At 41.8% G+C, this 22,130-nt stretch overlaps 1 protein-coding gene across 4 annotated transcripts in view; it reads left to right on the top strand.

Moving 5' to 3' along the window:
• Positions 1–22,130, top strand: part of rptor (regulatory associated protein of MTOR, complex 1) — a 215,254-nt gene that overhangs the window by 120,283 nt on the left and 72,841 nt on the right. For all 4 annotated transcript variants that reach the window (XM_080879217.1, XM_080879214.1, XM_080879215.1 and 1 more), the window contains exons 9-12: positions 1,745–1,845; positions 4,782–4,926; positions 14,185–14,260; positions 17,360–17,461. In XM_080879217.1, coding sequence (XP_080735343.1) covers positions 1,745–1,845; positions 4,782–4,926; positions 14,185–14,260; positions 17,360–17,461 — 424 coding nt within the window. The remainder of the gene's footprint in view (positions 1–1,744; positions 1,846–4,781; positions 4,927–14,184; positions 14,261–17,359; positions 17,462–22,130) is intronic.

Below are 22,130 nucleotides of genomic sequence, written 5' to 3'. Positions count from 1 at the left end.
TTAAGATGATGCCACACTGCTTCAATAATGTTGAGGTCCAGACTCTCGAGAGGAAAATCTATTATTGATGGTGTTCTGCTGTGTGATCTTATATCCAGGTATGCTTTTACTGCAGTGGCCACGTGTTAAAATACATTGCAAATCAGACACTTCCCAGATGGTATTACATGGTGTATCAAAGGCTGTGTTCGTATTTCCTACGTCTGATAAGATCTCCATCACCACTGACTGAAATCCTCTCCAATCCACTCTTGTACCAGACTTCCAGGAACTTTCAGCTGTTTGTTTTACACGTTGATTTTAGCGTGAGATGAGGATTTTAGTGAAGCACCACTGATAATGACACGAGCCTTTTAGTAAACGTATTCAGTACTAAGCAGTGAAGCAGCTGTCTATGATTGATTTTTAGAGATAAAGGTTAACAATGTCCTTCCGGCCTTTTTGATTTAAACCAACGATGAAAAACGAAAAGGTTAAAATGGTTTTAATAACAGAGGTATATAAAGTCGTCGATATTTTTTATCATCTTCTCCAGTGGTGATAACAAATAGTCACGGGTCAGATGAGTTGCCCGGGTATTGATTATGTCAGAGGTATGTGTTGCTGGTCATTTTGGCGGCTGATCCTTTGCAAGTCGTCAGCTTACAAATTGCAGTAATAATTGGTGGATTTACACAACATCACCAAGGTTGCAGAGGAGAAAAGAGTACCTTGTTATTGGAAAGTACTTCTGGGTGCTCTTCCAGTCCACTCTCCTACTCTTAGCCACCAACCATCGAAAATTTGATGAACTCCTGCTTTGTTTTCTGAACTGAGTGGTTTCCCAAAAGGTTGATTCTGTTCACCTGACATAACGTTTTTATTTGGGGGGAAACGTTTCGTCACTCATCCAGGTGACCAGAATCAAGCTTTTTGGGATTTACTTACCTGGATGATTGAGCATGCATCAAGACAGCCGAGTGGTTTCTGTCATATTTCGGGGTCAAATTGATTGGGTGTGCAGCATTGGTTAGTGAGGGCGATATCTGCCTTTACAGCATACCAGGGCCACCCTTGGAAAAACCAAAAACCTGTTCTGATGGTTGTCAAATTTCTTCTTTGCTCTTTTTTTTGTGCGGAAAAGAAAGAAGAATAACAAAGCACCCAGTTCTTAGAGGGATATGGTGACTTTATTCATGGGACATGGGGTTACACCAGTTGCCCACACGCTCGCTCCACTTTGAGAGAGTTGAGGTTGCTCTCATGCCAGAAAAGCTGAGGGATCTGATTAGGTGGTCATTCCTACAAACATATGTAGCCGCCCCGAGCTGCTGCAGTGGAACACAAATCTTAATTACTGTTGACAATGACAGATGCACGCACAAATTGATTTGTGATTTAACTTGATTAAAAAGTCCACTTGGAGTTTATTACGCGACGACTGCAACCTGAAGCCTTTTGCACGTGGCTCTCACATATGATCTGAGCTAAACAGTGCATGTATCTTTGATGTCGCTCTGTGTCTCGGGTCTTGTGCTCACAGGGTTACAGTATGTGTTCTGCACGCAAGTGTATGAGTGCACACATATCCTGCCTCCCATTTCTTTACGGCCTCTGAGTAAGCACCTAAGTGCAAATGTAAATTTCTTCAGATGTGTTGTGATGATAGTACTGAGCAGTTGCCACTTTGTCCTCTGAGTAAACTATGTGACATACAGTGAGCGCGGCTGACACAGCCATCTGTGTTGTGTTGTGTGTGTTGCAGGATCCCTGGCAGGCTCAATGACAGACGCACTCCCCTCGGAGAGCTCAACTGGATCTTCACAGCCATCACCGACACGATCGCCTGGAATGTTCTGCCCAGAGGTGAGGCGCTCACACGCAGGCACACAGTTTTGTTTAACAGTCGTGAGCAAGCTGTTCTCACCAAAATAATGTACCTTAAAAGATCTTAAGAAAGACATTAGTTGGGTTAGAAATAGTTTTCTTATGATGGAAAGTGAGTGCATCCCAAATTAAACTCATCTCAACTTCCAAAACAAATGTTGGGAATGAAAGACACTGGGAAAATATCACAGCCTGGAAAGCACACTAAAAAATAAACCATCAGCTAAAAAACCTCAGCGAGCTTTAGAGGTGCACATCTGTGATTTCTCTGTGGACATCAAACTTAGTGTTTCAGTCCAGGTCAGGTTTTATGAAAATCTTGTGAATGCGAGAGGCTGAGAAGTCAGTGTGGCTGAGGAGTGCCACTGATGGTTGCCAGTGTTTTGCTAGATACGGCAAAAATGAGCCGAGGTTTCTGAGCGACAGCATCTGCTGCAAACCAGCTAAACTGTGCACAGTAATGGATTTTTCTGGGGTTAACCCGCCTGTCTGCTGAGGTCTAATTAAATAGGGAAACCTAAACCAGGGTTAATCCCAGTGGAGACTTTGAGTCCAGTGACTGCTGTCTGATGGTGATTCTGGATGTTTTGGCTCTACATGGGAAGCCGAGCTGCTTGTAGCAGAGACGCAATGCGTTTCCTGACATTTAGAGCTGGTGTAGGAGCAGGTTTATGGTACTCTGTGTGAGTTTCGAAGCTATAAATCGGATGACCATGCCTGGTGCAACTCGTTCTCCTTCAGATCTGGTCAGCCTCATTTCACGAACAGCTCTTTCTTTAAGAGGGTATAAATACTCATAATTTCCATAACGTACTTGTGCCAGGGTGCCGTCACAGAGCACATGAAAAAGCCAGAATTTGCTTTTGGCCATGTCATCATAGTCCTTGCTCACTGCCCATCCCACTCACCAGATTGCGCCCCCTCTGACTTCATCCTCTTCTCCAAAAAGAAATTAAAGGTAAAGCGTTGACATTTTCCAGCAATTAGCAGAAGCAGTGAAGTGACTGTAGTGGTGTCCAAGGTGACTTCCTTGACCTTGGTTTGGTTTTTGTTTGTTTTTCTTTTTTTCAGTCACAGAACTTTATAGCAGGGATTACCAAAACCAAAATATATGAACTAATACAATAAACAGATTGAACAGATACTCTTGCTTAACAACCCACAATAACAGTTAGTTTAAGCTAAAATACAAGTCAGTTCTAATCCAGAAATGAAATGGATAAATCTGGATGAGTGGCTGGAAGTTCTGCTTATTTGCTTCTATTTAATGTTTGTTTTGCACATTATGTCATTGTTCCATCACTTATGCACTTACGGGCTGCTGTATGTGCCCTGGTGCTTTTTTCTTTTCATTTTAATGCATATGGTTTAAGTTGCCAGAAGATAAAAATCAGCCAATTAAATCAAATCTGGCATATTTCCGTCAATGTCAATATCCATTTTTGAAAATGAACATAAATCAAACCATTGTTGTATTTCTCTATTTAGGGGCAATGAAGCCTTATAACATATTTATATCACAATAAATTATGAAAAAGAAGGTAAGAGTTTAATTTCTTCTAAAATGATTAGAGAAGCAAACATGCAGGAACATTTCCTCTTGTTGGAGCCGGAGACACATCTGAGGCGCGCTGCAATCTTTAGTTGAACATGTTTGGGCAGTGATTAAAAATGAAATGACCCCATGTGTTTCAGTTCTCAGGGAGCTCAAATTAGGGCACCTAATAAAAACTGCGCAGTAGTGACGCATCAGCAGTGCTAAAACTTTGAGAACGTCCCCAGTGGTAGAAAATAGTGAAGCTGTTTTCTATAAAATGCCAAAAGTGCAGTACGTGCAGGTTGGCTGCTCAAATTGAGATTAATTGTGTTTGGAGCGTCTAGCAGAGTAATTGGGGACATCATTTAAACATAATTTGGCAGACATAAAAACCCGTATACACACACACACACACACACACACACACACACACACACACACACACACACACACACGTAGCAAAACTCCTGCTTACAACACACAGCGCTGCCATTAGCCGTTACCCTCAAGCTCAGCCTCCCCAGATAAAAACGCACACAATTTCCTTTTTTTCTACATGTTGTTACAGTTTGCATGCATCGCACGCAGATTCCCTCATTGGCCACCTGTCTGTTGAATGCAACACACATCCACACAGAGGAGGGCTCAGACTCTCATGAGACAAACTGTATCCCAGCTAGAATAGCAATGTGACAAGGCTGATGGCTGCAGAAGCCTTTTAAACCCTCGGGGCTCTGCTGTTAATGAAGCATCTCGCATCAGAAAGAATCCCTGTAATGAAGGCACTGCACACCTAATCCAAATCTCTCTCTCTCTCTCTCTCTCTCTCTCTCTCTCTCTCTCTCTCTCTCTCTCTCTCTCTCTCTCTCTCTCTCTCTCTCTCACACACACACACACACACACACACACACACACACACACACACACACACACACACACACACACACACACACACACACACACACACACACACACACACACAATGACACTTCAGTGTTTAAACAGCCCAACACTAGCAGTGGGCACAGAAGCTGTCAGACAGTGTCTCGTAAAATATCCCCAACACACAAGCGAAGTAATCATAATCACAAGCTAAGAGATTGCCATGGGATTGGCCTGGCCCCATTACAGTGAATTGGTGAATACACTAATGAGTTGACGAAAACGTGACTGCGACACGGCTTAAATCTGCATTTTCCTGCCCTTTATATTCTCTAAGCATACAAACAAAGTAGCCCATTTTTCTCTAAAGTAGTCGCCTCGCTCTAGTTAAGCTTCTTTTTGTTTATCGAGTCTTTCAGGCCCCCGTTTCCTCCCACATGCAAACTTATCTCTGTGTTCACTTAAATCATTTGATGTTCCCTTTCTCTTTCTGCAGATTTGTTCCAGAAGTTGTTTCGTCAGGACCTGCTGGTGGCCAGCTTGTTTCGCAATTTTCTGTTAGCAGAGAGGATAATGAGGTCATACAACTGCACACCAGTCAGCAGCCCCCGCCTGCCCCCTACATACATGCACGCCATGTGGTAAGACGCACACAAACGGAGCTCGGGGCTCACTTTCACGCACACCGGTAACACAGATGTCCACAGCTTTGCAAAGCAGAAGGCAAGAGTACGAGGGAGAGTCATCCTTGAGGCTTTGCTGTTTGTTCAGGCGCACTGCAGTTGGAGTTTGAACAGACTTTCTAACAAACACACGTTATGATTAGAGAGCAGACAGTGTTGCCTTTTTTATGTGTGCCTGTTTAATGATTGTTAGTGTGGGGATATTAAAAAAGGCCATGAGTCTGGCATCTTATGCACAAAAGGAAAAATCTGCCTCAGGGCTCAATTGTTCTAAAGTTATGGGTTTGATTGTTAAATGTTAAATGTCTGAAACTGTTTTCCATCAGGAATTACTTTGAGTCTTTCTGACCATTTAGTTTGGTTTTGCAATTCCTCATTTTACCAAAGCAATTAGGATAAACACTTTGAATGCAGTGAGATATTTCTGGGAGTTTAACTGCACTTGTAGAGAGTTTATGGAGCTCTCATTCAACTTCATCTTTGTGCATTCAGTAGACGTTTTCACAGACGTGCCACCCGCCTGCTGTTCAAATCTTCTGTTTTCAAGAGTAATCCAGTCAGAAGAAGCGACCTGAGAGCGTGACACCAGAGCTGATCGTGCTCACGCATGACAGTGTTTGTTTTACTACCGGATGCACTGCAGCCTGTTTTACCCGTGTCGCAGAAACAGCTCTGTGCTCTGTCTGAAAACAGAAGCAGGAGAAGGTGCACAGTAGCTGAGCATCTGTATGTGCAGCAGTGTGACCAAGAGCGTTGCTGTCACTCTAGTCTATAAGCAAAAACAGGACAGGGTGCGTCAGGGTCTGTGTAAAAATGTAGACCCATCTGTGTAACTACAGTTACTACAACATATTAAAAGTGCCTTATTTACTCTCACAACCTCTAAATATAATGTTGAAATGTAAGCCAAAACACGTAGGTGTCTTTATTTGCTGCTTCTCTGGAGCATATGCACGCTCTTCATTTATACTAAGTTTAGTTTCCACGAATCTTGTTTCTCATTTATCTTTGCATGTTGACAGTTTCCAGTTTGGCTCCATGTGCTGCTCTCTCCCACATGGCAGAGGCACACAGCTGCCTTCACCAGGGGCGGGGCAAAGTCTGTGTTTATGTTGATTGACTGGTAATTTTCACAGTATACCTGTAATACCAGTAACAAAGCAGGAAAGTGTGTTCTGATATGGAAAAGTACTTGTATACTCTATGTATATCTTTATGATTCACAAATACACCTTTGCATATGAAGTCTTTTTGCTGCTCACGCGAGGGGGTCGCACAGCGGCCTGCCTGCCTCCATCTCATCCTTATTCCCGACCATGTTCTTCTGTCACACCATCTGTCCTCCTTCACTACATCCATGAATGTTCTCTGTAGCCTTCCTCTTTTCTTCTCCTCGGCAAATGTGTGTGTTTTTAAATAGAAAATTCTTTATCTTTGCATCAGGACGGTCGAACACTAAAACTTATGTCTAAACGCTTAAAACTTAAGCCTCAGTTTTTAAACTGGGTCGATGGGTGAAGCTGAGGGAGTTATCAGCTATCACAAGATGCACGTTGCATCTGCAATCCAAACAAAACCTGTTTGGGTGTCTTTTAGTCCACCCAAGTGCTGAACATTCCCTTCTTTAACAGCAGGCCTGGCCTTTATTATGAATTAAAATTGTGAGGAATTAAATCAAAACGGGCAATTGGCCACCTGTGTGTTTGTCCTGACTGGGTTGTTTACACATGGAGGCCAGAACTGTTGTTTGTAGCATGCTGTAAGCATGTTAGCATGTATCTGCTGTAAAACTGAGTGTCGGCCTCAAGTGGTCATTTGAGGAACTGCAGTTATTTTCCTCTTTTGTTTCGTGGCATGAGAAGAGTGTTTGCTCTTCTCATGCTCACTTTGTCTGCGCACTACAGAACCTTGTTGCTGTAGCCTGATGTGGTGACTGTGCGGACGAGCGTCATTTAAAACAAAGAACAGATGACTCTGCATGGTCATTTCTCATCTCTGTCATTTTACTTGGTAGGAGCGTCACTGCTGAAACCCTTCTGTGCCTCAGATCTATTTTGTAGTCAACATAAATGCAGTGCAGAGACGAGACAGGTTGGATTTAGAGTAAAAGTGCTGCCGTTTCTTTTCCCACCCACTCACATTAACCTGCAGCCAAATGCGTCCACCTTTTGACTGAAAGCAACGAAAAAGCACTTGTCCTCTGGGGGATGTTAAAAGACTTTGTGGGACGTCTTTATCTGTGTCAGCCATGGCAGATTTAGTTTAAAAGCAGCCACACCACAAAAATAAACCGGGGGAAAAACAAAAAACCTTTTTGAATTATTTAATAACACAAAATAAGAGTTTAAAGGTTTTACTTATACTCACACAGTTTGGGACTGACAAGTTTCTGCATCATTTTACTGATTTATTAGTCATGTGTTCTCGTAACTACACTTGTAAACACAGAGACGAGCTTTTAAAGTCTTTTAGGCATTGCTAGGAACATTATCCCATCGTCTATCTTGCTTTACTTACACCAACACTTCTCCCACTATCTATTGTTTCTCCTCTTGGTCTTCTATAAATGCCTCCCTCCATCTCTCCCACTCATTATCTGGCTTGTGTTTGGGAAAAAAATCTCTCACTCTCATTGCCTCGAGGAGTGACTTGTTGTGTAACAGCCTGGCATCACTTATTGTAAAGAATACTGCTCTTTACTGAAGCAGTAGCCTTTCATTCTCATGCCTACCCACTTTTTTTTTTAGATTGTGGGTACATTACAGTTTACCGCCAAAGAAATGAAGAGTATCACTTTGTTTCACAGCAGCACATGCAGTATTAAGCACGACAGATTAACAGCAGAGAGGCGCTTTAAGAGTGCAGAAAACTAAACCGAATGGACAATGAAAAAGGGACGTGCTGGAGATATAAGGCTGGTGGAAAAATAAAAGTTTGGATGAACATAGATGGGAAAGGAAGGGAAACATAGAGGAGGAATTAAGCAGTTTGGGTGCTCGTTGATCGATGTTGGTGCCTGAACACCAACAGCAATTGTTATTCAGATGGAGGAGATGGGAGAGAGCAGATAAACCCCAGGTTGATTGCTCCCTCGTGGGCAGTTTTAGTGTGGGAGTGTGCGTGGGTGTGTGTCTGCTTTATATCTGCGCTCCTGTTTGCGCGTTGCTGCACCACTCTCTGCAGGCAACGCACTCGCACACACAAAAAGAGCTTAGTCAGCGCCAACTGGTCCCCTGCTCTGTCCCCTCATCGCACACAGACGGGCTTTGGTGTGATGAGTTACTCATTCGGATTCGCAGACATCATCCAAGTTAATGCTGTCATCCTAAACAGTGCAGCAGCCTCCTCCCCGTGAGTGTGTCCTCGCTGATAGCACTGCTCTATCTGCTGGTTTCCACACCATTGGGTTACATAAACACCAGCAGGGATGGAGATTTGTTGGCAATGTGTGCACACAGATTGTAATCCCAGTACTTGACGTTATGAAACCGAGAAAACACGTTTAATTCAGAGCGATTTTTTTATAATATTAACATCATATGTCCAAAAATAAGGCTCTCGCAGCTCTGTCAGCGCCAATGGATCTATTAATGATTACCATAACTCTGAAGGATGCTCCAGCAGCGTCTTCCCTCCTGTACTTGTAGAAGTTTTACTTTTTGTACCATATCAAGAAACAAACTGTATCTAAAACCAACAATAATTGTTCTCCGAAACTAAGGAAAGCAGCTCGTATAACAACATCAGTAGCAGTCACACATGGCCACATTTTTTTAAACAATGTCTTTTTATTAAGAGTTTTTTTTTTTATACATATGGACAAAAAGAGAAGAAAGGGATTACAGATGGTCTGTACATTCGGGGTAATCAGCCCGTACATTTAAGGCTGTGAAATAAAAGAAGAAGAAAAGAGAGAAACATAACTTAATCCCTGCAAAATAATCCCACCCAGGTCACTGCCCTGTACACTGTATTTCCACACCTGACATAAGAGAGTTTGCTGAAAAATTCTTATAGATTTTGAAATGCATGAAGGAAAGGACCCCACATGCTTTGATTTTTCCCAGTAGAGTTCTGGAGTAAATGTCTGATTTTTTTTTTTTTTTTTTTTTTTCCAGTTTTAGACATGACATGAGGTCATATAACCACTGTTGGGAGGGGCAGCATCCCACCACCTCCGTAGGATTGCCCTCCTAGCCAACAGGGAACAGAATGATAACGCCTGTCTTTTAGAGGCCTTTAGAAGCAAATATGATCACATTTAAAGAAGCATTTTAAAACGAGTTTTAAAGTTGCTGTATGGCAAACGGATCATTACATTAAGTAACAGCACTACAAGTAATATATAGTTTTAAGTTACAGTGGAGAAAGAAGCGGTTTCCACTAAGTGGGGAACTTCTTAGCAGCAGTGCAGTCACAGTATGATGTGACCCTGAAAAAATTGCAGTTTGCACTGAATCTAGATGGAGTCATAGGAGTGCCAGTGTTGATGATAAGCATGAAATTGAAAGTGTTAAGGATACACATACTATAATACTGCAAACAGTCCAACTCGGGTATAATGAAGGTCACTGACTCACTTTCTAGTTTGTTGAATCTTCTTTCTTCAGTAGCTGCACACCATCTACTCACTTTATGGCTAACTAAAGTAAGCTCATTCCCTCCTCTGTTGTTGCACTGGCCTGTGCCTGTGATATCACATCTCCAGTGTGGTTTTTGTCCCTCCCTTCACATGACTTCATATTACATGTTAGTCTGCACAACCTGCTTTGGTGGTCAGTAGAAGTAATTCAATTAAAAATGCTCCAAAAAGCATCAGCAGCACAAAACAGAGCAGAGGTCTAATTCAGTGATGAGCGACGATGAGGCCCAGCCGACACCGGTCGACTCCTTATGTCAGGACGACTGTCAGTCAAGGCTGGATATGAGTTATTAAAAAAGGGGATAAGCTGCCCACTGAGACCAAACCTTTTCTTTGTATCAGACTATAAAAAGGCTTTTTATCAAATCAAAATCAAATCACTTTTATTGTCACATCACATGTGCAGGCACACTGGCACAGCACATGCGAGTGAAATTCTTGTGTGCGAGCCCCACAAGCAACAGAGATGTGCAAACACAACAACACAAACGAGCAAAATACAAGAATGGCCAACCTGAAACTAATAAATATATGTACAATATATAATAGTGTATGCATTTCTGGATGTGTATACTAAATATTTTCCTACGTGTGTGTGTGTGTGTGTCTGTGTGTGTGTGTGTGTGTATACACATTTTTACAAATTAAATAGTAAAAATAATAATAATAATAATAAAATATATAAAATATACAGAGTTGAATATGTGCAAAACAAGTGGCATTTATATACAGTGTGGAGTGCATAATGTTTTATTGCTTTAAACTTCGACAACTTCATATGTGTGTCTATGGAGGCTGGCTCACTTTTTAAGCCAGCCTCATCACACTTCTAGAAATAAGTTGCCCAGCTAGTCTAAAGCTACTGTAGCAACTTCAGCGTAGCGTCTAAATAAGCACGAGGATTAAACCCGATTGGGTTGGTTAGCAAGGTGTTGTTCCACGTTTGTCTTTAAAAATGAGTTGGATAAAAACAAAATAACACAATACAGCACTCTGACTTGTGCATCTAGAGGAATCATTTGTTTGCTAACTGCAATGTAAGATATTCATGTAAACAGAAGTCTTAGTTGAAACAGTGCATGAATATAATCAGGGCTAGTACGTCAAAAATTAGGCCTCATATGGCACCAACACTGTAAAACGAGCAGCATCTGTTCTTAATAGAGCAGTAGTGTGTGTTTGCACGGGTAATATTTTCACTGGAAGGCGACTACACCGGCTCCTGAATAGATATACGCTTCTGTTTTTGCAGCAGCTGACAGAAGCTGGAATAGCCACAAATGCTTTCTACATGCTGTATTGCATGTTTGCATGTTACACATTCATCAGTGGGTCCATTATGTCTTTAACAATGTGCTGTTGACCAAGAGTGCAACTCTATTATATCACATTGAGATAATGGGAAAGGCCATTAAAGCAGGAGTCTCAGACAGAGTGAACTCAGCATCAGTGGTTCAGCATCACATTACGTTGCTGCGTATCGACTGGGAACATGACTCAACCCCCGCCTCCTGTTAACTGAGGGGAAAAAGCCCCATCGAGGCCCAGAGTTCAATTGTCTGCAATAAGGAGCTGGAAAGTGAAGGGAGAAGAGAGACGGGCAGAAAGAGAGAAAAGAGAAGCTGTGATAAGGTTTGATGTGAGTTGCATAACCCCATGAATTAGAAATGATGGCCATGAGAGGAGAGCTTGTGTTTCCAACGGGATTAAAGGCTCCTCACTGCCCTCCTCAGGACCTCAGGCTGCGAATTTAAAGAAGCCCGTGTGCATGATGAGGAGTGCGAGGGAGAAAACGTGAGCTGAGCAAAATGAGTGTTAGTGGCAGGATGGAAAAAATGGCCCAGGTCTGGTTTATGACCTGCTTTTGTTGATTCTGCTTGGGGCTACATGAGAATCAGTAGATCTGAGAGTTTACCTTTTGAGGATGGTGCTAAAACAAAACCCAGCCCTAAGCTTACCTCCAACCCTTGACAAGACTCAGGTTAATCTGGAGAATACCAAGAGGTTAAAAAACAGTAAATAGTGAAATCCCTGCCAAGTCTTTAGCAATAAAATGTAATATTTACTAGGGGTGCAACGATATTCGTATCGATATTGAACCGTTCAATACGGTGCTTTCGGTTCGGTATGCATATGTATCGAACAATACAAAATTTGTAATTTATTTTATCAACTTTCCTTCTGACGATGCTGTCTGTGTTGAGCGCTCAGTGAATCTGCGTTCGACTACTCCGCCTAGGCTCGACAGTGCAGCCTAGGCGGAGTAGTCCAACGCAGATTCACTGAGCGCTCAACACAGACAGCATTGTCAGAAGGAAGAGCGCAGGGCACCTCCCCCACTCTCATTCAGATCTGGCGTTTGGAATTATTTTGGTTTTCATGTGACGTATGACCCTGAAGGTAAGCCAGTCATGGACTAAAGTAAAACAGTATGTTGGATGTGCCATGCAATGCTCAATTACATGGGTGGGAACTAGTGTGTTAGCGCAGTTAGCTCGTTAATGTCTAGCCCCATGCACGGGGCGATCGGCGGTAGCTCGTTAACGGAGATTTGCCGTGTTGTGGCGTTAAGGTCATTTCAACGAGATTAACCTGAAAGCACTAGCGGGAACACAACGAATATGACTGCACATTTACACCGACATCATCCTAGTGCAAAGACAAGTGGAAGCAGACAAAAAAAAGCAAGCATGCTACTAACTTTAGCCGAGTCATTTAGACAGCCGTTAGCACATGATTCTCCTTATGCTGCTGAGAATATAGCCCAGAAGAAGTGGATAGTATAACTTTTATTTTGGAAAGAGACATTTCTCTGTAATAAACTCTCTTTTCCAAAGATGAGTGATTCCTCAATCAGATACAGGGCTCGCAATATCGCTAGCCCGACGTCCCGGGGCTAGCGATTTTTCCAGTCGGGCTACCAAAATCTATCTCTGTCCTGCCCGTCGGCCTATTGTAGGAAGGAAAAATATATGTCAATGCTTTTGCATTCTTTCGGAAATGTAGCTGGGTTATTATGTCATTGGCATCGGTGAGCCACTGCCAATATGTGACATATTGAAATCGCGTTTGAATTTGCGCTTGTTTTTTGCTTTCACTTTGCAATCGTGCGAACTGTGTATAGAGAGCGACAGCACTGATCTGTGAGTGATGATAATTTGTGCACCAATTCCTCTGACATCGTCTTATTAATCGTTAGCTTACTATGCAAACATGACAAGTGAAATCTCCCGCAGCTTAAACATGTGAGAGGTTGATTGCGCAGAGAATCGCTGAGCTTATGTGAGTGCGCGTGTAAAAGCAGCAGGATATATATTTTAGTTCTGCTGAGCCAAATAAGACGGGTCAGGGTGAAGAAGTGACAGCCAAAGAAAAGCTTACCACAAAACGGAGAAGTTATGACAAATCAGACTATAAGGCAAAAAGAAAGTGCAGCTTTATGGTTTCATGGACAAAATAATTTCTGTGGCTGCAATATGACCAGCTAAATAACCAGGGCTGCACATAAGTGGTCCGCAGGTGCGCATTCGCTGTCAAAATAAAAAACACGCACAAGGGTTAGCGTTAAATTTAAAAACTGTACTTTTGAGTTAAAATATATATTTATAATTTTAATAAATGACAAATTAAAAAGGCATGAACTTTTTTTTAATCGAAAAAATATCGAACCGTGACACCAAAGTATCGAACCGAATCGAACCGAACCGAACCGTGAATTTTGTGTATCGTTGCACCCCTAATATTTACATGTATTTTGGTTAAAAATGGAATAAATTAAAGGCCAGAGAATCGACATCAAGACTATTTCTGTTATGTAAAGAACTATTTTGGAAATTTTTGGAAATTGGCCGCCACTCTGAACATCCATGGTTTGTTTTTGGGGGCGTTTCCAGTTTACACAGTGTCCTGAAGCCCGATAATAATGAGTTGTGTGAAATGAGCCATGTTGCTTATGGTTTAAAACATGTGTAGCGTACAGTCACCAAGACTGGAGAACCACCACAAAAATACCACCGCACCAAATTTACTGTTGCTCCTGCATTAAGGTGAAGGATACATACAAATTATTTTCCAAGACTCTGGAAATTATATGGATAAAATTAGTCTGTTTGTTACCAGGGTCACTGTGGACAACATCGTATGAAGGTATTACGACAGTTGGCCTGGACTCATATGGAGTTCTGGTATATAGGATATAAGGTGAAGTGTCACAGAGTCCTTACCCTGTAATACATCGCTAGCACACATTGTTCTTTAGAAAATATCACTGGATCTAAATTCTTGGATTCAGGGTCTCAGTTCATGCCTGGTATGGAAAGAATTTTGAGTCTTAGCTGTTTGATATATGCAGCTTCTAACTCGTAAAGGTAGCAAACGGTGCCACAGTTTAATGCGATCTTCCTTTGGCCATCCCACACTACCAAGTGTGATTGGCAGTTTTTTTTTTTATTTATTCATTTATTTATTTTTTGTTATTCTTCCTGGAAAGTCCTGAAAATAAGTTTTATTTAAGGATCTTCCTCATGACATATGATGTCACTTACATGCGGTGTGTGTGTGTTTCCTCTCTACAGGCAAGCGTGGGACCTGGCCGTGGACATATGCCTCTCTCAGCTGCCCACCATCATCGAGGAGGGCACCGCCTTCAGAGTAAGTGTGTGTGTGTGTGTGAGAGACAAATAAGCACAGAGCCACTGATGCCTCTGATGCATCATGTTGTTGTGTTTTTTGGCATTAAATGCATGAAGCTTGGAGGCTAGGGGACCTCTAGCATTGATGGATGTCTTTCATCTTGAATGTGTCCAGCACTGACACCTGTAAACAACAAACTATTCTTGTTTGCACTGCAAGTTCGCCACCACCCGCATATACAGCATCTCTATTAATCTCTCAAGCACACTCGCACACACTCATCCCCGGCGGATTACATTGTAAAATGTCAAGTCTAATAACTCAAGTATGAGCGTCAAATAAAAAAATAGTTTCAGAAAGCACTGGCCCTGCACTTTCAGCCGCTCGACTGTTTATTGTTATATTTACTGACGAGGCAGGGGGCCGTGATGGAGATGCTGAGTGTAATGGAAGCGCTCTTCAAAAAAGCTGATTGAGCTGATGATGACTTAACAAATATGGGTCATCGTAACACTTTTTTTGTTTTATTTTTTGTATCTGTGTGAGTCAACAGCGTATCTGTAACACTGTCTTGGTGTATTTTCCCTACAACATCATAAGTGATGTTTTTCAGGGCCTTTGCAGGTGGCCAGTTTCATTGTTGTGATCTTGTAGCTTTGATTGGTTTAAGCAACTAAAGTCTTTTATTGGGTTTTGGCAGCAGAGCTACTTGGTTAGGTTAAAGGAACAAACGTGTTTTAGAAGGTTTAAACAACTGAATTTGTCAGGACTATGAAACAAAATTACTTCGGTTTAAACAACAAAGTGATTTGATTAGGTTCTGGCAACAAAATGTCTTTGTTAGGCTCATGTGACAAAACTACTTGGTTGGGTTTAGGAGAAGATCCATTAGTCAGCTGGAACATCCATTGAGTTGAAGTTTAGTTTTCCAGAAAGAGACCCCAAATTTTATCAAATGTGCCCTTTTGGTTCTGGATGGAGCAGTGGATCTTTTCCAGACTGAGACACGACATGAGATCAGCAAGCCACCGACCATAGTAGGGCGGGGCAGCAGCTTTCCACCTCATCAAAATGGCACTTCTAGCCAAGAGGGAACCAAAGGACAGCACCCTGCGCTTTGCTCCGTGAATGTACTTATCATCCTCTCCCGCTGTACCAAAGAGAGCAAGTAGGGGTTGACAGCTAGTTTCAGGCCAGTAGCCTTGTTCAAAGTGCAGGAAACCACCTCCCAAAAATTTGCCAGGGCAGGGCGGGTCCAAAACATGTGGGTTAGATTGGCATCATCAGACCCGCACCTGTTACAGCGAGGGTCTAAAGTGGGATCAAGCTTAGCTAGTTTGGATTTAGATAAGTGGGCCCTGTGGACTACTTTGAATTGTAACAGGGAATGACGGGCGCAGAGTGATGTAGAGTTTACCAGAGAAAGGTCCCAGACGTCATCTGACATAGATATACCCAACTCCTTCTCTCATGTGGGCTTGAGGCCCACAACGCGGGCTGGGGTTACACTGCACAGTTTGTTATAGATCCGAGACATTACAGCTTTGCCTGATAGTTGCAAATTAAGGAGCTCATCCAGTAAGTTAGCAGCTGGAGCTTCTGGAAAGGACACTGTTTTTAGTATTGTTATAATTAATAACAGTCTTTTACATAAAAGTAAAAAATCCTGCAGCATCATTGCTTATAATGCTGTGGGAACAAGAATGAGCCGACCAACGGTTTTTTCCCATGTTAGGGCTCTTATATGGGAACTCCACCTTCTCTCCACCTGGCCCTGGGAGGTGAGCATCGCTCCCCCAGGAGCAGTTTTCCACACTCACTCCTCCTCCTACTTTCTCTTGCACTTGGGCTAAAAACACTTACCAACACTATAATTGAGCCTCTGAGGACTCCTAAAGCAGATCTGCCTGCTCCGTCTTTCAGGAGCCTTTAATTCCTCTCTGATGTGCTTTGACTCCTTTAGCTCTCTTTGTTGGGCTTTGTCACAGCTGAGTAAAGAAAAAAAAAGGAGAATGTTATTTATGGTAGATTGAGTCTCTGCTCATGTTAATTAACTCCTCTCTAGCACCTGTAAAACACCCCAACAGTCATATTTTATTTCATATGGAACCAAAAATGCCACTCGTGCCCCACATCTTTGTTACTTTATGTAATAACTTTATTTCTTTATGTATTTTTGATATTTCATGGCATTTTATAAATCTTTCTAAAATATCTTTTATGTAATTTGCAGCTAAAAAAGGAAAATTGTGTCATTCATCACAGTAACTACTTTATCAAGGCAACACATTTAAAATCAGTGTTCAGTTTTTAAAAATGTAATAAGTTTATGTCAGTGTAAAGATGTTGGTCCAAAGCAGGAAGCAGAGACCAAATTCAGGACAAAATGATGTTGTGTATGAATTTATTGGGATTTGATGAGCCAGCATTTTGTCGTATTTCTTGTCTTGCAACAACCCAGCTAGTTATTTAACTACATGCCTGTGACGTTAATTTTTAATTAATTTTGACAGCTTCACCCACATTCGCTCATTGGTATACAGTATCACACATTTGTTACACACAGTACTGTATGGCTGTGTCTGTCAAAAGTCTCAACAGTAACAAATGAAAAAAAGTAGTTACTTTAGTAACATCACAGGTGTCATCTTTAAGTAAGCAGCGCTACTTTTCACAATTGTGTCAGTATCTGAGTGTGTAGGGTTATTAAGCTTTGATTATGCTCAAATTAATGTAACCATCCAACAGCGAAGCGCTGATATTTTCCCCTCCCGACATCCATCAGCGGTCTACACGAGGCTGTCGCAATTCAAACACTCTGCGTGATCGAAAACTCTGCGGCCAGCAGCCAATCAATCAGACAATGTGCCATGACAGCAGAGAGAGGAGAGGGGAAGGTGATCATGACAGATCAGGATTTATGTTGTTACTGCAGTGCGGTGTCACTCCTGAGCTCATTATGTTCATGTTTTTATGAAATGATGGGCTTGTAACTGCAGGACTACCTCATTATGAGCGTGTGTGTGTGTGTGTGTCCATTTGAAAGAGAGAGAAAGCTGAAGCAGAATAAATGATTTGAAATGGTGATAAATATTTCATTGCTTCTTGTGTCCACAGCACAGTCCTTTCTTCGCAGAGCAGCTGACAGCTTTTCAGGTGTGGTTGACGATGGGCGTAGAGAACAGAAACCCACCTGAGCAGCTCCCAATTGTACTGCAGGTACAGACGCACACACACACACCTCGACACACACCCACAGCTTTATGAGACTGGAACTGCTGAGGACAAACGGGGGGTGGGGTAAAATGTCTAACAAATGGCCGGGGACAGAACTGAACTCGGGCCACTGAAATAACTAAGCGAGCTAAGGAGGCGCTGCTTTCTGTGCCCACATTTCCATTTAAATGTAGATAATAATTCATAAAAGCAAGACGCTAATTTTCTCCACCTCGCCATTGCAGATAAACCAGTCAAATATAACGAGAAAACTATAGGAAAGGATATAAAAATCCAGCTTTCATATGCAAAACGTGGAACGGAGATCGCAAACCAAAAGAGAGACACTAAAGTAAAAGATGAAGATAAAAATGCTTGAAAAAGACAAGAAAATGAAATGAAATGCAATTATACTTTCAACATGCAATAATAATTCTGTATCAGTATGAGTCTTTGTTTTGCAAATGTCACAGTGCTAACAGGTCTCTTTTAATTTATTACACAACATACTCCTACCTTCAGGTCGTCCCTCTTGCAAATTGAGCTCATTATTTTCAGACCAATTATTATTTTTTTACAAGCCTGCAAGAAAACCTGCGACATGAATGTTGTGTTTTCTGTAGCGCTGAACTTTGTAGAAGCGGCTTGCAGCTCCTCTCTTATTTCACGAGGGGTCGCTACAGCGGGTAGCGCCGAGTTTTTGATTGGCACAATCCAACGAGGCATCAGTGTCTCCTCCCAGGATCAAACCCGGGATCTTGTTAGGCAAACGTGTAAACCACCACACTCTGGAGAGAGTGAAAGGTCCAAGAGTGAAATCTGGGCACGTCCTCGTAGAGTGCATCAGCTGCTGAGTAACTGCGGTCATATGCTTCATTTTCCTCTTCCCACCTCCACCACCACCATCACCCCGCGGGGTTGTACAGTTGTATTATATCACAGTACATAGTAGTGCTATATCACAGCATAGTAGCTGTCCGTGTTGAATGGTAATTTTCTGCTGACTCAGCGCGCTCCCAGCAGCAGCACGTCCATACAGCAGTTCTGTCGGGAGCCGTTAAAAGCTGAGGAAAAGGCAGACTGATCGGCGAGCACCGGGTACAGCGTGTGTGTGTGTTGTTGATGTGGATATAAGAGGAAAGGAGCAGCAGCCTTTGAGATTACACAACATATTGCAGCTGTACACCATAAGGGCAATGTCATCTAGTGTGAGGGCTACTTCCTGCTCCGTGATGTAATTGATGGGCACATAAACAGGTTTTCTACCTATTTAAGTATGCAGTTGCATAAGAATGAAGCTAAAGAGTCGGGTGAATTCTTACAGGATTTACAGTCAAAGGCCAAAATATAATCTGACTCAATTTGAAAAGTGCAAAGAGTGACAAAAAAGATGAGCAACGGGCAGGAAACCATCAATAACGCTCTTTAATGAAATGAGCAAAGGGAGAACAACAGAGCCCAGGAAGCAGTCCTTCATCCTGGACGGATTATTGGAGTTACAATGTTTCCAAGTTGTGACGCTATAGTAACAACAACACACTCAAACACACGTGTTGTTTTTTTTTAATCTTCTTCTCTATGTATCACCCAAGTGATTCATACCTGCAGGTGCATCATAACGTGACGCAACGTGCGTCGACGTTCATACATACAGCGTCATGAGAGGAAGCGCTTACTCACTGCACCGAAGGGGATGGGAAGCATGTTGTTGCACACATGAGCCGCTCCAGTAAACATGCACACGCACTTTAATGTGTGTGCATGTTTAGAGAATTGCTCAGATATTTATTTGCATAAAATGAGCTTATGATTAGGGCTGTGTGGAATCATAATAACAATTTTATTTGTGTAGCACTCTATAAATTCCTTTCCAACTTTTTTCACTTCCGATACAACGCCCGCGGTGTCTGACGACATTAATCTCCTGTTAAATCACAAAGCTGTATTCCTCACGGTGAGGAAGAGATTCGGACCACCTTGTTTTTCCGTAACGTAACATCAGCTATCAGATAAATGATCTGAACGTACTTGATTGTTTGCTGCTGCTGTTTCTAGTTACGCTTGTTTCTCCTTTCCCTACTGTTGGTCTCGCTGTGAGTGCAACCCCTCACACACTGAGTGGAGCTAAAACAACATAATGTTAATTTGACTGAGTTGACCTCAACATAATATGTTATTTTAAGTGTGACAAAGAGTTTCCACCAACTTTTACACTGAACATAACCAGAGTGAGAACAAAGGGGGAAAACCTCATGGCTGAAAGTATTTCAGGTGGAAAGTACCTCCTAACTATTGAACCCTTGCTGTTAGCTTCCTGCATACTATGTTAGCTATCCTCTTAGCAACTGGAGTCCTGACGAAGCAAGCTAAACTGAATTGTTCCATTGTAACCTGATTAGAGATGGACCGATCCGATATTACGTATCGGTATCGGTCCGATACTGACCTAAATTACTGGATCGGATATCGGAGAAAAATAAAAAATGTAATCCGATCCATTATATCACGAAAGCACCTCACAAAACTTGCAACATGCCGTAACTTGCCTCAGAACGTTAGCACGTCGGAGCAGTATGCATCACGTGATAGAGCGGCTGTGGCATGCGGGACCTGTCGGTGGTCTGGATAGCATGTGGAGCTTCGCTAGCAACCTGGCATTTCATCTCCGACAAAGTTATCCCCGAGAGAAGTAAAGCAAGTGTGTAAGTCCATCTCTGAATGTAAAGCATTCCTGCGTTAAGCTTAACAAGCGACTGCCTCTCGCTCTCCGGCTGCTACTTCAATCGTGAAACTGCTTAATGATCAGCTGATCGGCTTTTCTGTCGCGAGTCCGTCTGTCTTGTTTGTTTTTGGCCCACTTTGCACCAGAAAGAGGAAACCAGCGGCTGAACAACAGCAGCACGTTTAAGCTTGATAAGCTGTTGTTAGAATTTATTTAATATTACTTTCTACTCGAGGATCTTTTTCTACGTAGCTGACGCTGGTAACTGTGCAGGGGCGGATCTAGCAAAGTTTAGCCAGGGGGGCCGATAGGGCATGAACAGGGAAAAGGGGGCACAAAGACATACTTTTCTTTCTTATTCTCATTTAAAATGTCGAGCTTTTAATAAATAATTATTTGACACCCAAAGTTTTAATTTGATGTAAAATGAATAGAAGTCAATTACTGTATATAGTAACTATTAAGTCTAATATATACACCCTAGTAAGCTATAGTACTTTTTCCTTTGGGAAGGTACCATCTGTGCAGTCTGCAATTTTGTTGAAGAAAGATGTTGAATCTATTTAATATTTCTTGAAAAATAATTGATTTCTGTGCATTTTTTTTCACACTGCATCAAATTAAGGTTGATTACGTCGATTAAGCATCATGAGGTGGAGCGTGAGGGGTGGTTCCCTATTTTTTATTTATTTATTTTTGTTGTTGCTGGGAGTTGGAACCCTATTAGTTAGGTTTCTTAATATTTACGCTAAGTACTCTTTAAAATACCAGAATAGTGAGGATGGTGTAGGTTTAAGTTTATTAGATTGATCAGTATTGCTGAACTATGAAATATTTTTTTTGTATACAGGTATAACAGAATAGCTTTAGTGTAGTTGTTGTTTTAAACTTGAGTATGAACTTGCAGACTTGCAAAATGCAGCAAGATATTTTAAAAAACAGTTTTGTTGATTAAAAAACACTATATCGGATTCATATCGGTATCGGCAGATATCCAAATTTATGATATCGGTATCGGTATCGGACATAAAAAAGTGGTATCGTGCCATCTCTAAACCTGATCCAGCTCTTCAAGTCCTAATTGGACAGATATCAAATCTAAATACTAGATCGGTAAATTAATTGCAATAATCAATAACAAACTTCCATCCATAGACCTATAAAAAGTACTAATGATTTGGCCAAACTGATGCATTAAGGAAGGCTGTTCCAAAGTTGAGCACCTCAAAAGCATGGCCTAATTGTAAACAATGTTAAAGATGGCTGTAGCTTCTGAGTGCCTTAAACCTGCTGGCAGGGGCGACTCCTGGGTGTGCAAAGACTTGCAGTTGTCTAGCACCGTACAGAAAACGACCCTTGGATTCTTTTCTCTCTGCCCTCTGTGGAAACTGCCCTGATGACTTTATTGGGCTCAATCAGTAGTATCACTTCTACCTCTTCTTAAAGTCAATAAAGAGTTCTTTTACTGATGGCATGAAGTTGGCTTTAATGTTAGTTGTAAGATCTTGGGGTTGTTACAGCTTCACCTTGATCACAAACTACGCCACCGTCGAACTAAAACATAACATAAAATCCAATGAGATAGTAAGACGAGTGAATTAAAGACATAAAATGATCTATATAACATACAAACATACCTCGCTGGCTGACCCATGCTTTGAGGCAGAAATGAGCACTTTACAGATACTTTTAAGAAACAACTTTCTCTGAATTAAATTGGCTTCTCTTGCTTCAACTTGCCATGCTCACACATCAACATGGGCGTGCATCTCACTCAGGTGCACCAGTGGAACCAAAATGCAGTACAATAGTTCCTACATGAGAATTTTCACAATAAATGACCTAATGGCATATAAAATATGCATAGTGCAAAACAAAATACATTAACTGAAAGTAAGGCAGTAAAACTCCCACCAAATCACAAAACTATTGTGATTTCTACTTAAACAT

Source organism: Rhamphochromis sp. 'chilingali', assembly GCF_963969265.1.
Source record: "Rhamphochromis sp. 'chilingali' genome assembly, chromosome: 4".
Lineage (NCBI taxonomy): Eukaryota > Metazoa > Chordata > Actinopteri > Cichliformes > Cichlidae > Rhamphochromis > Rhamphochromis sp. 'chilingali'.
This window is presented reverse-complemented; position numbering and strand designations above follow the sequence as displayed.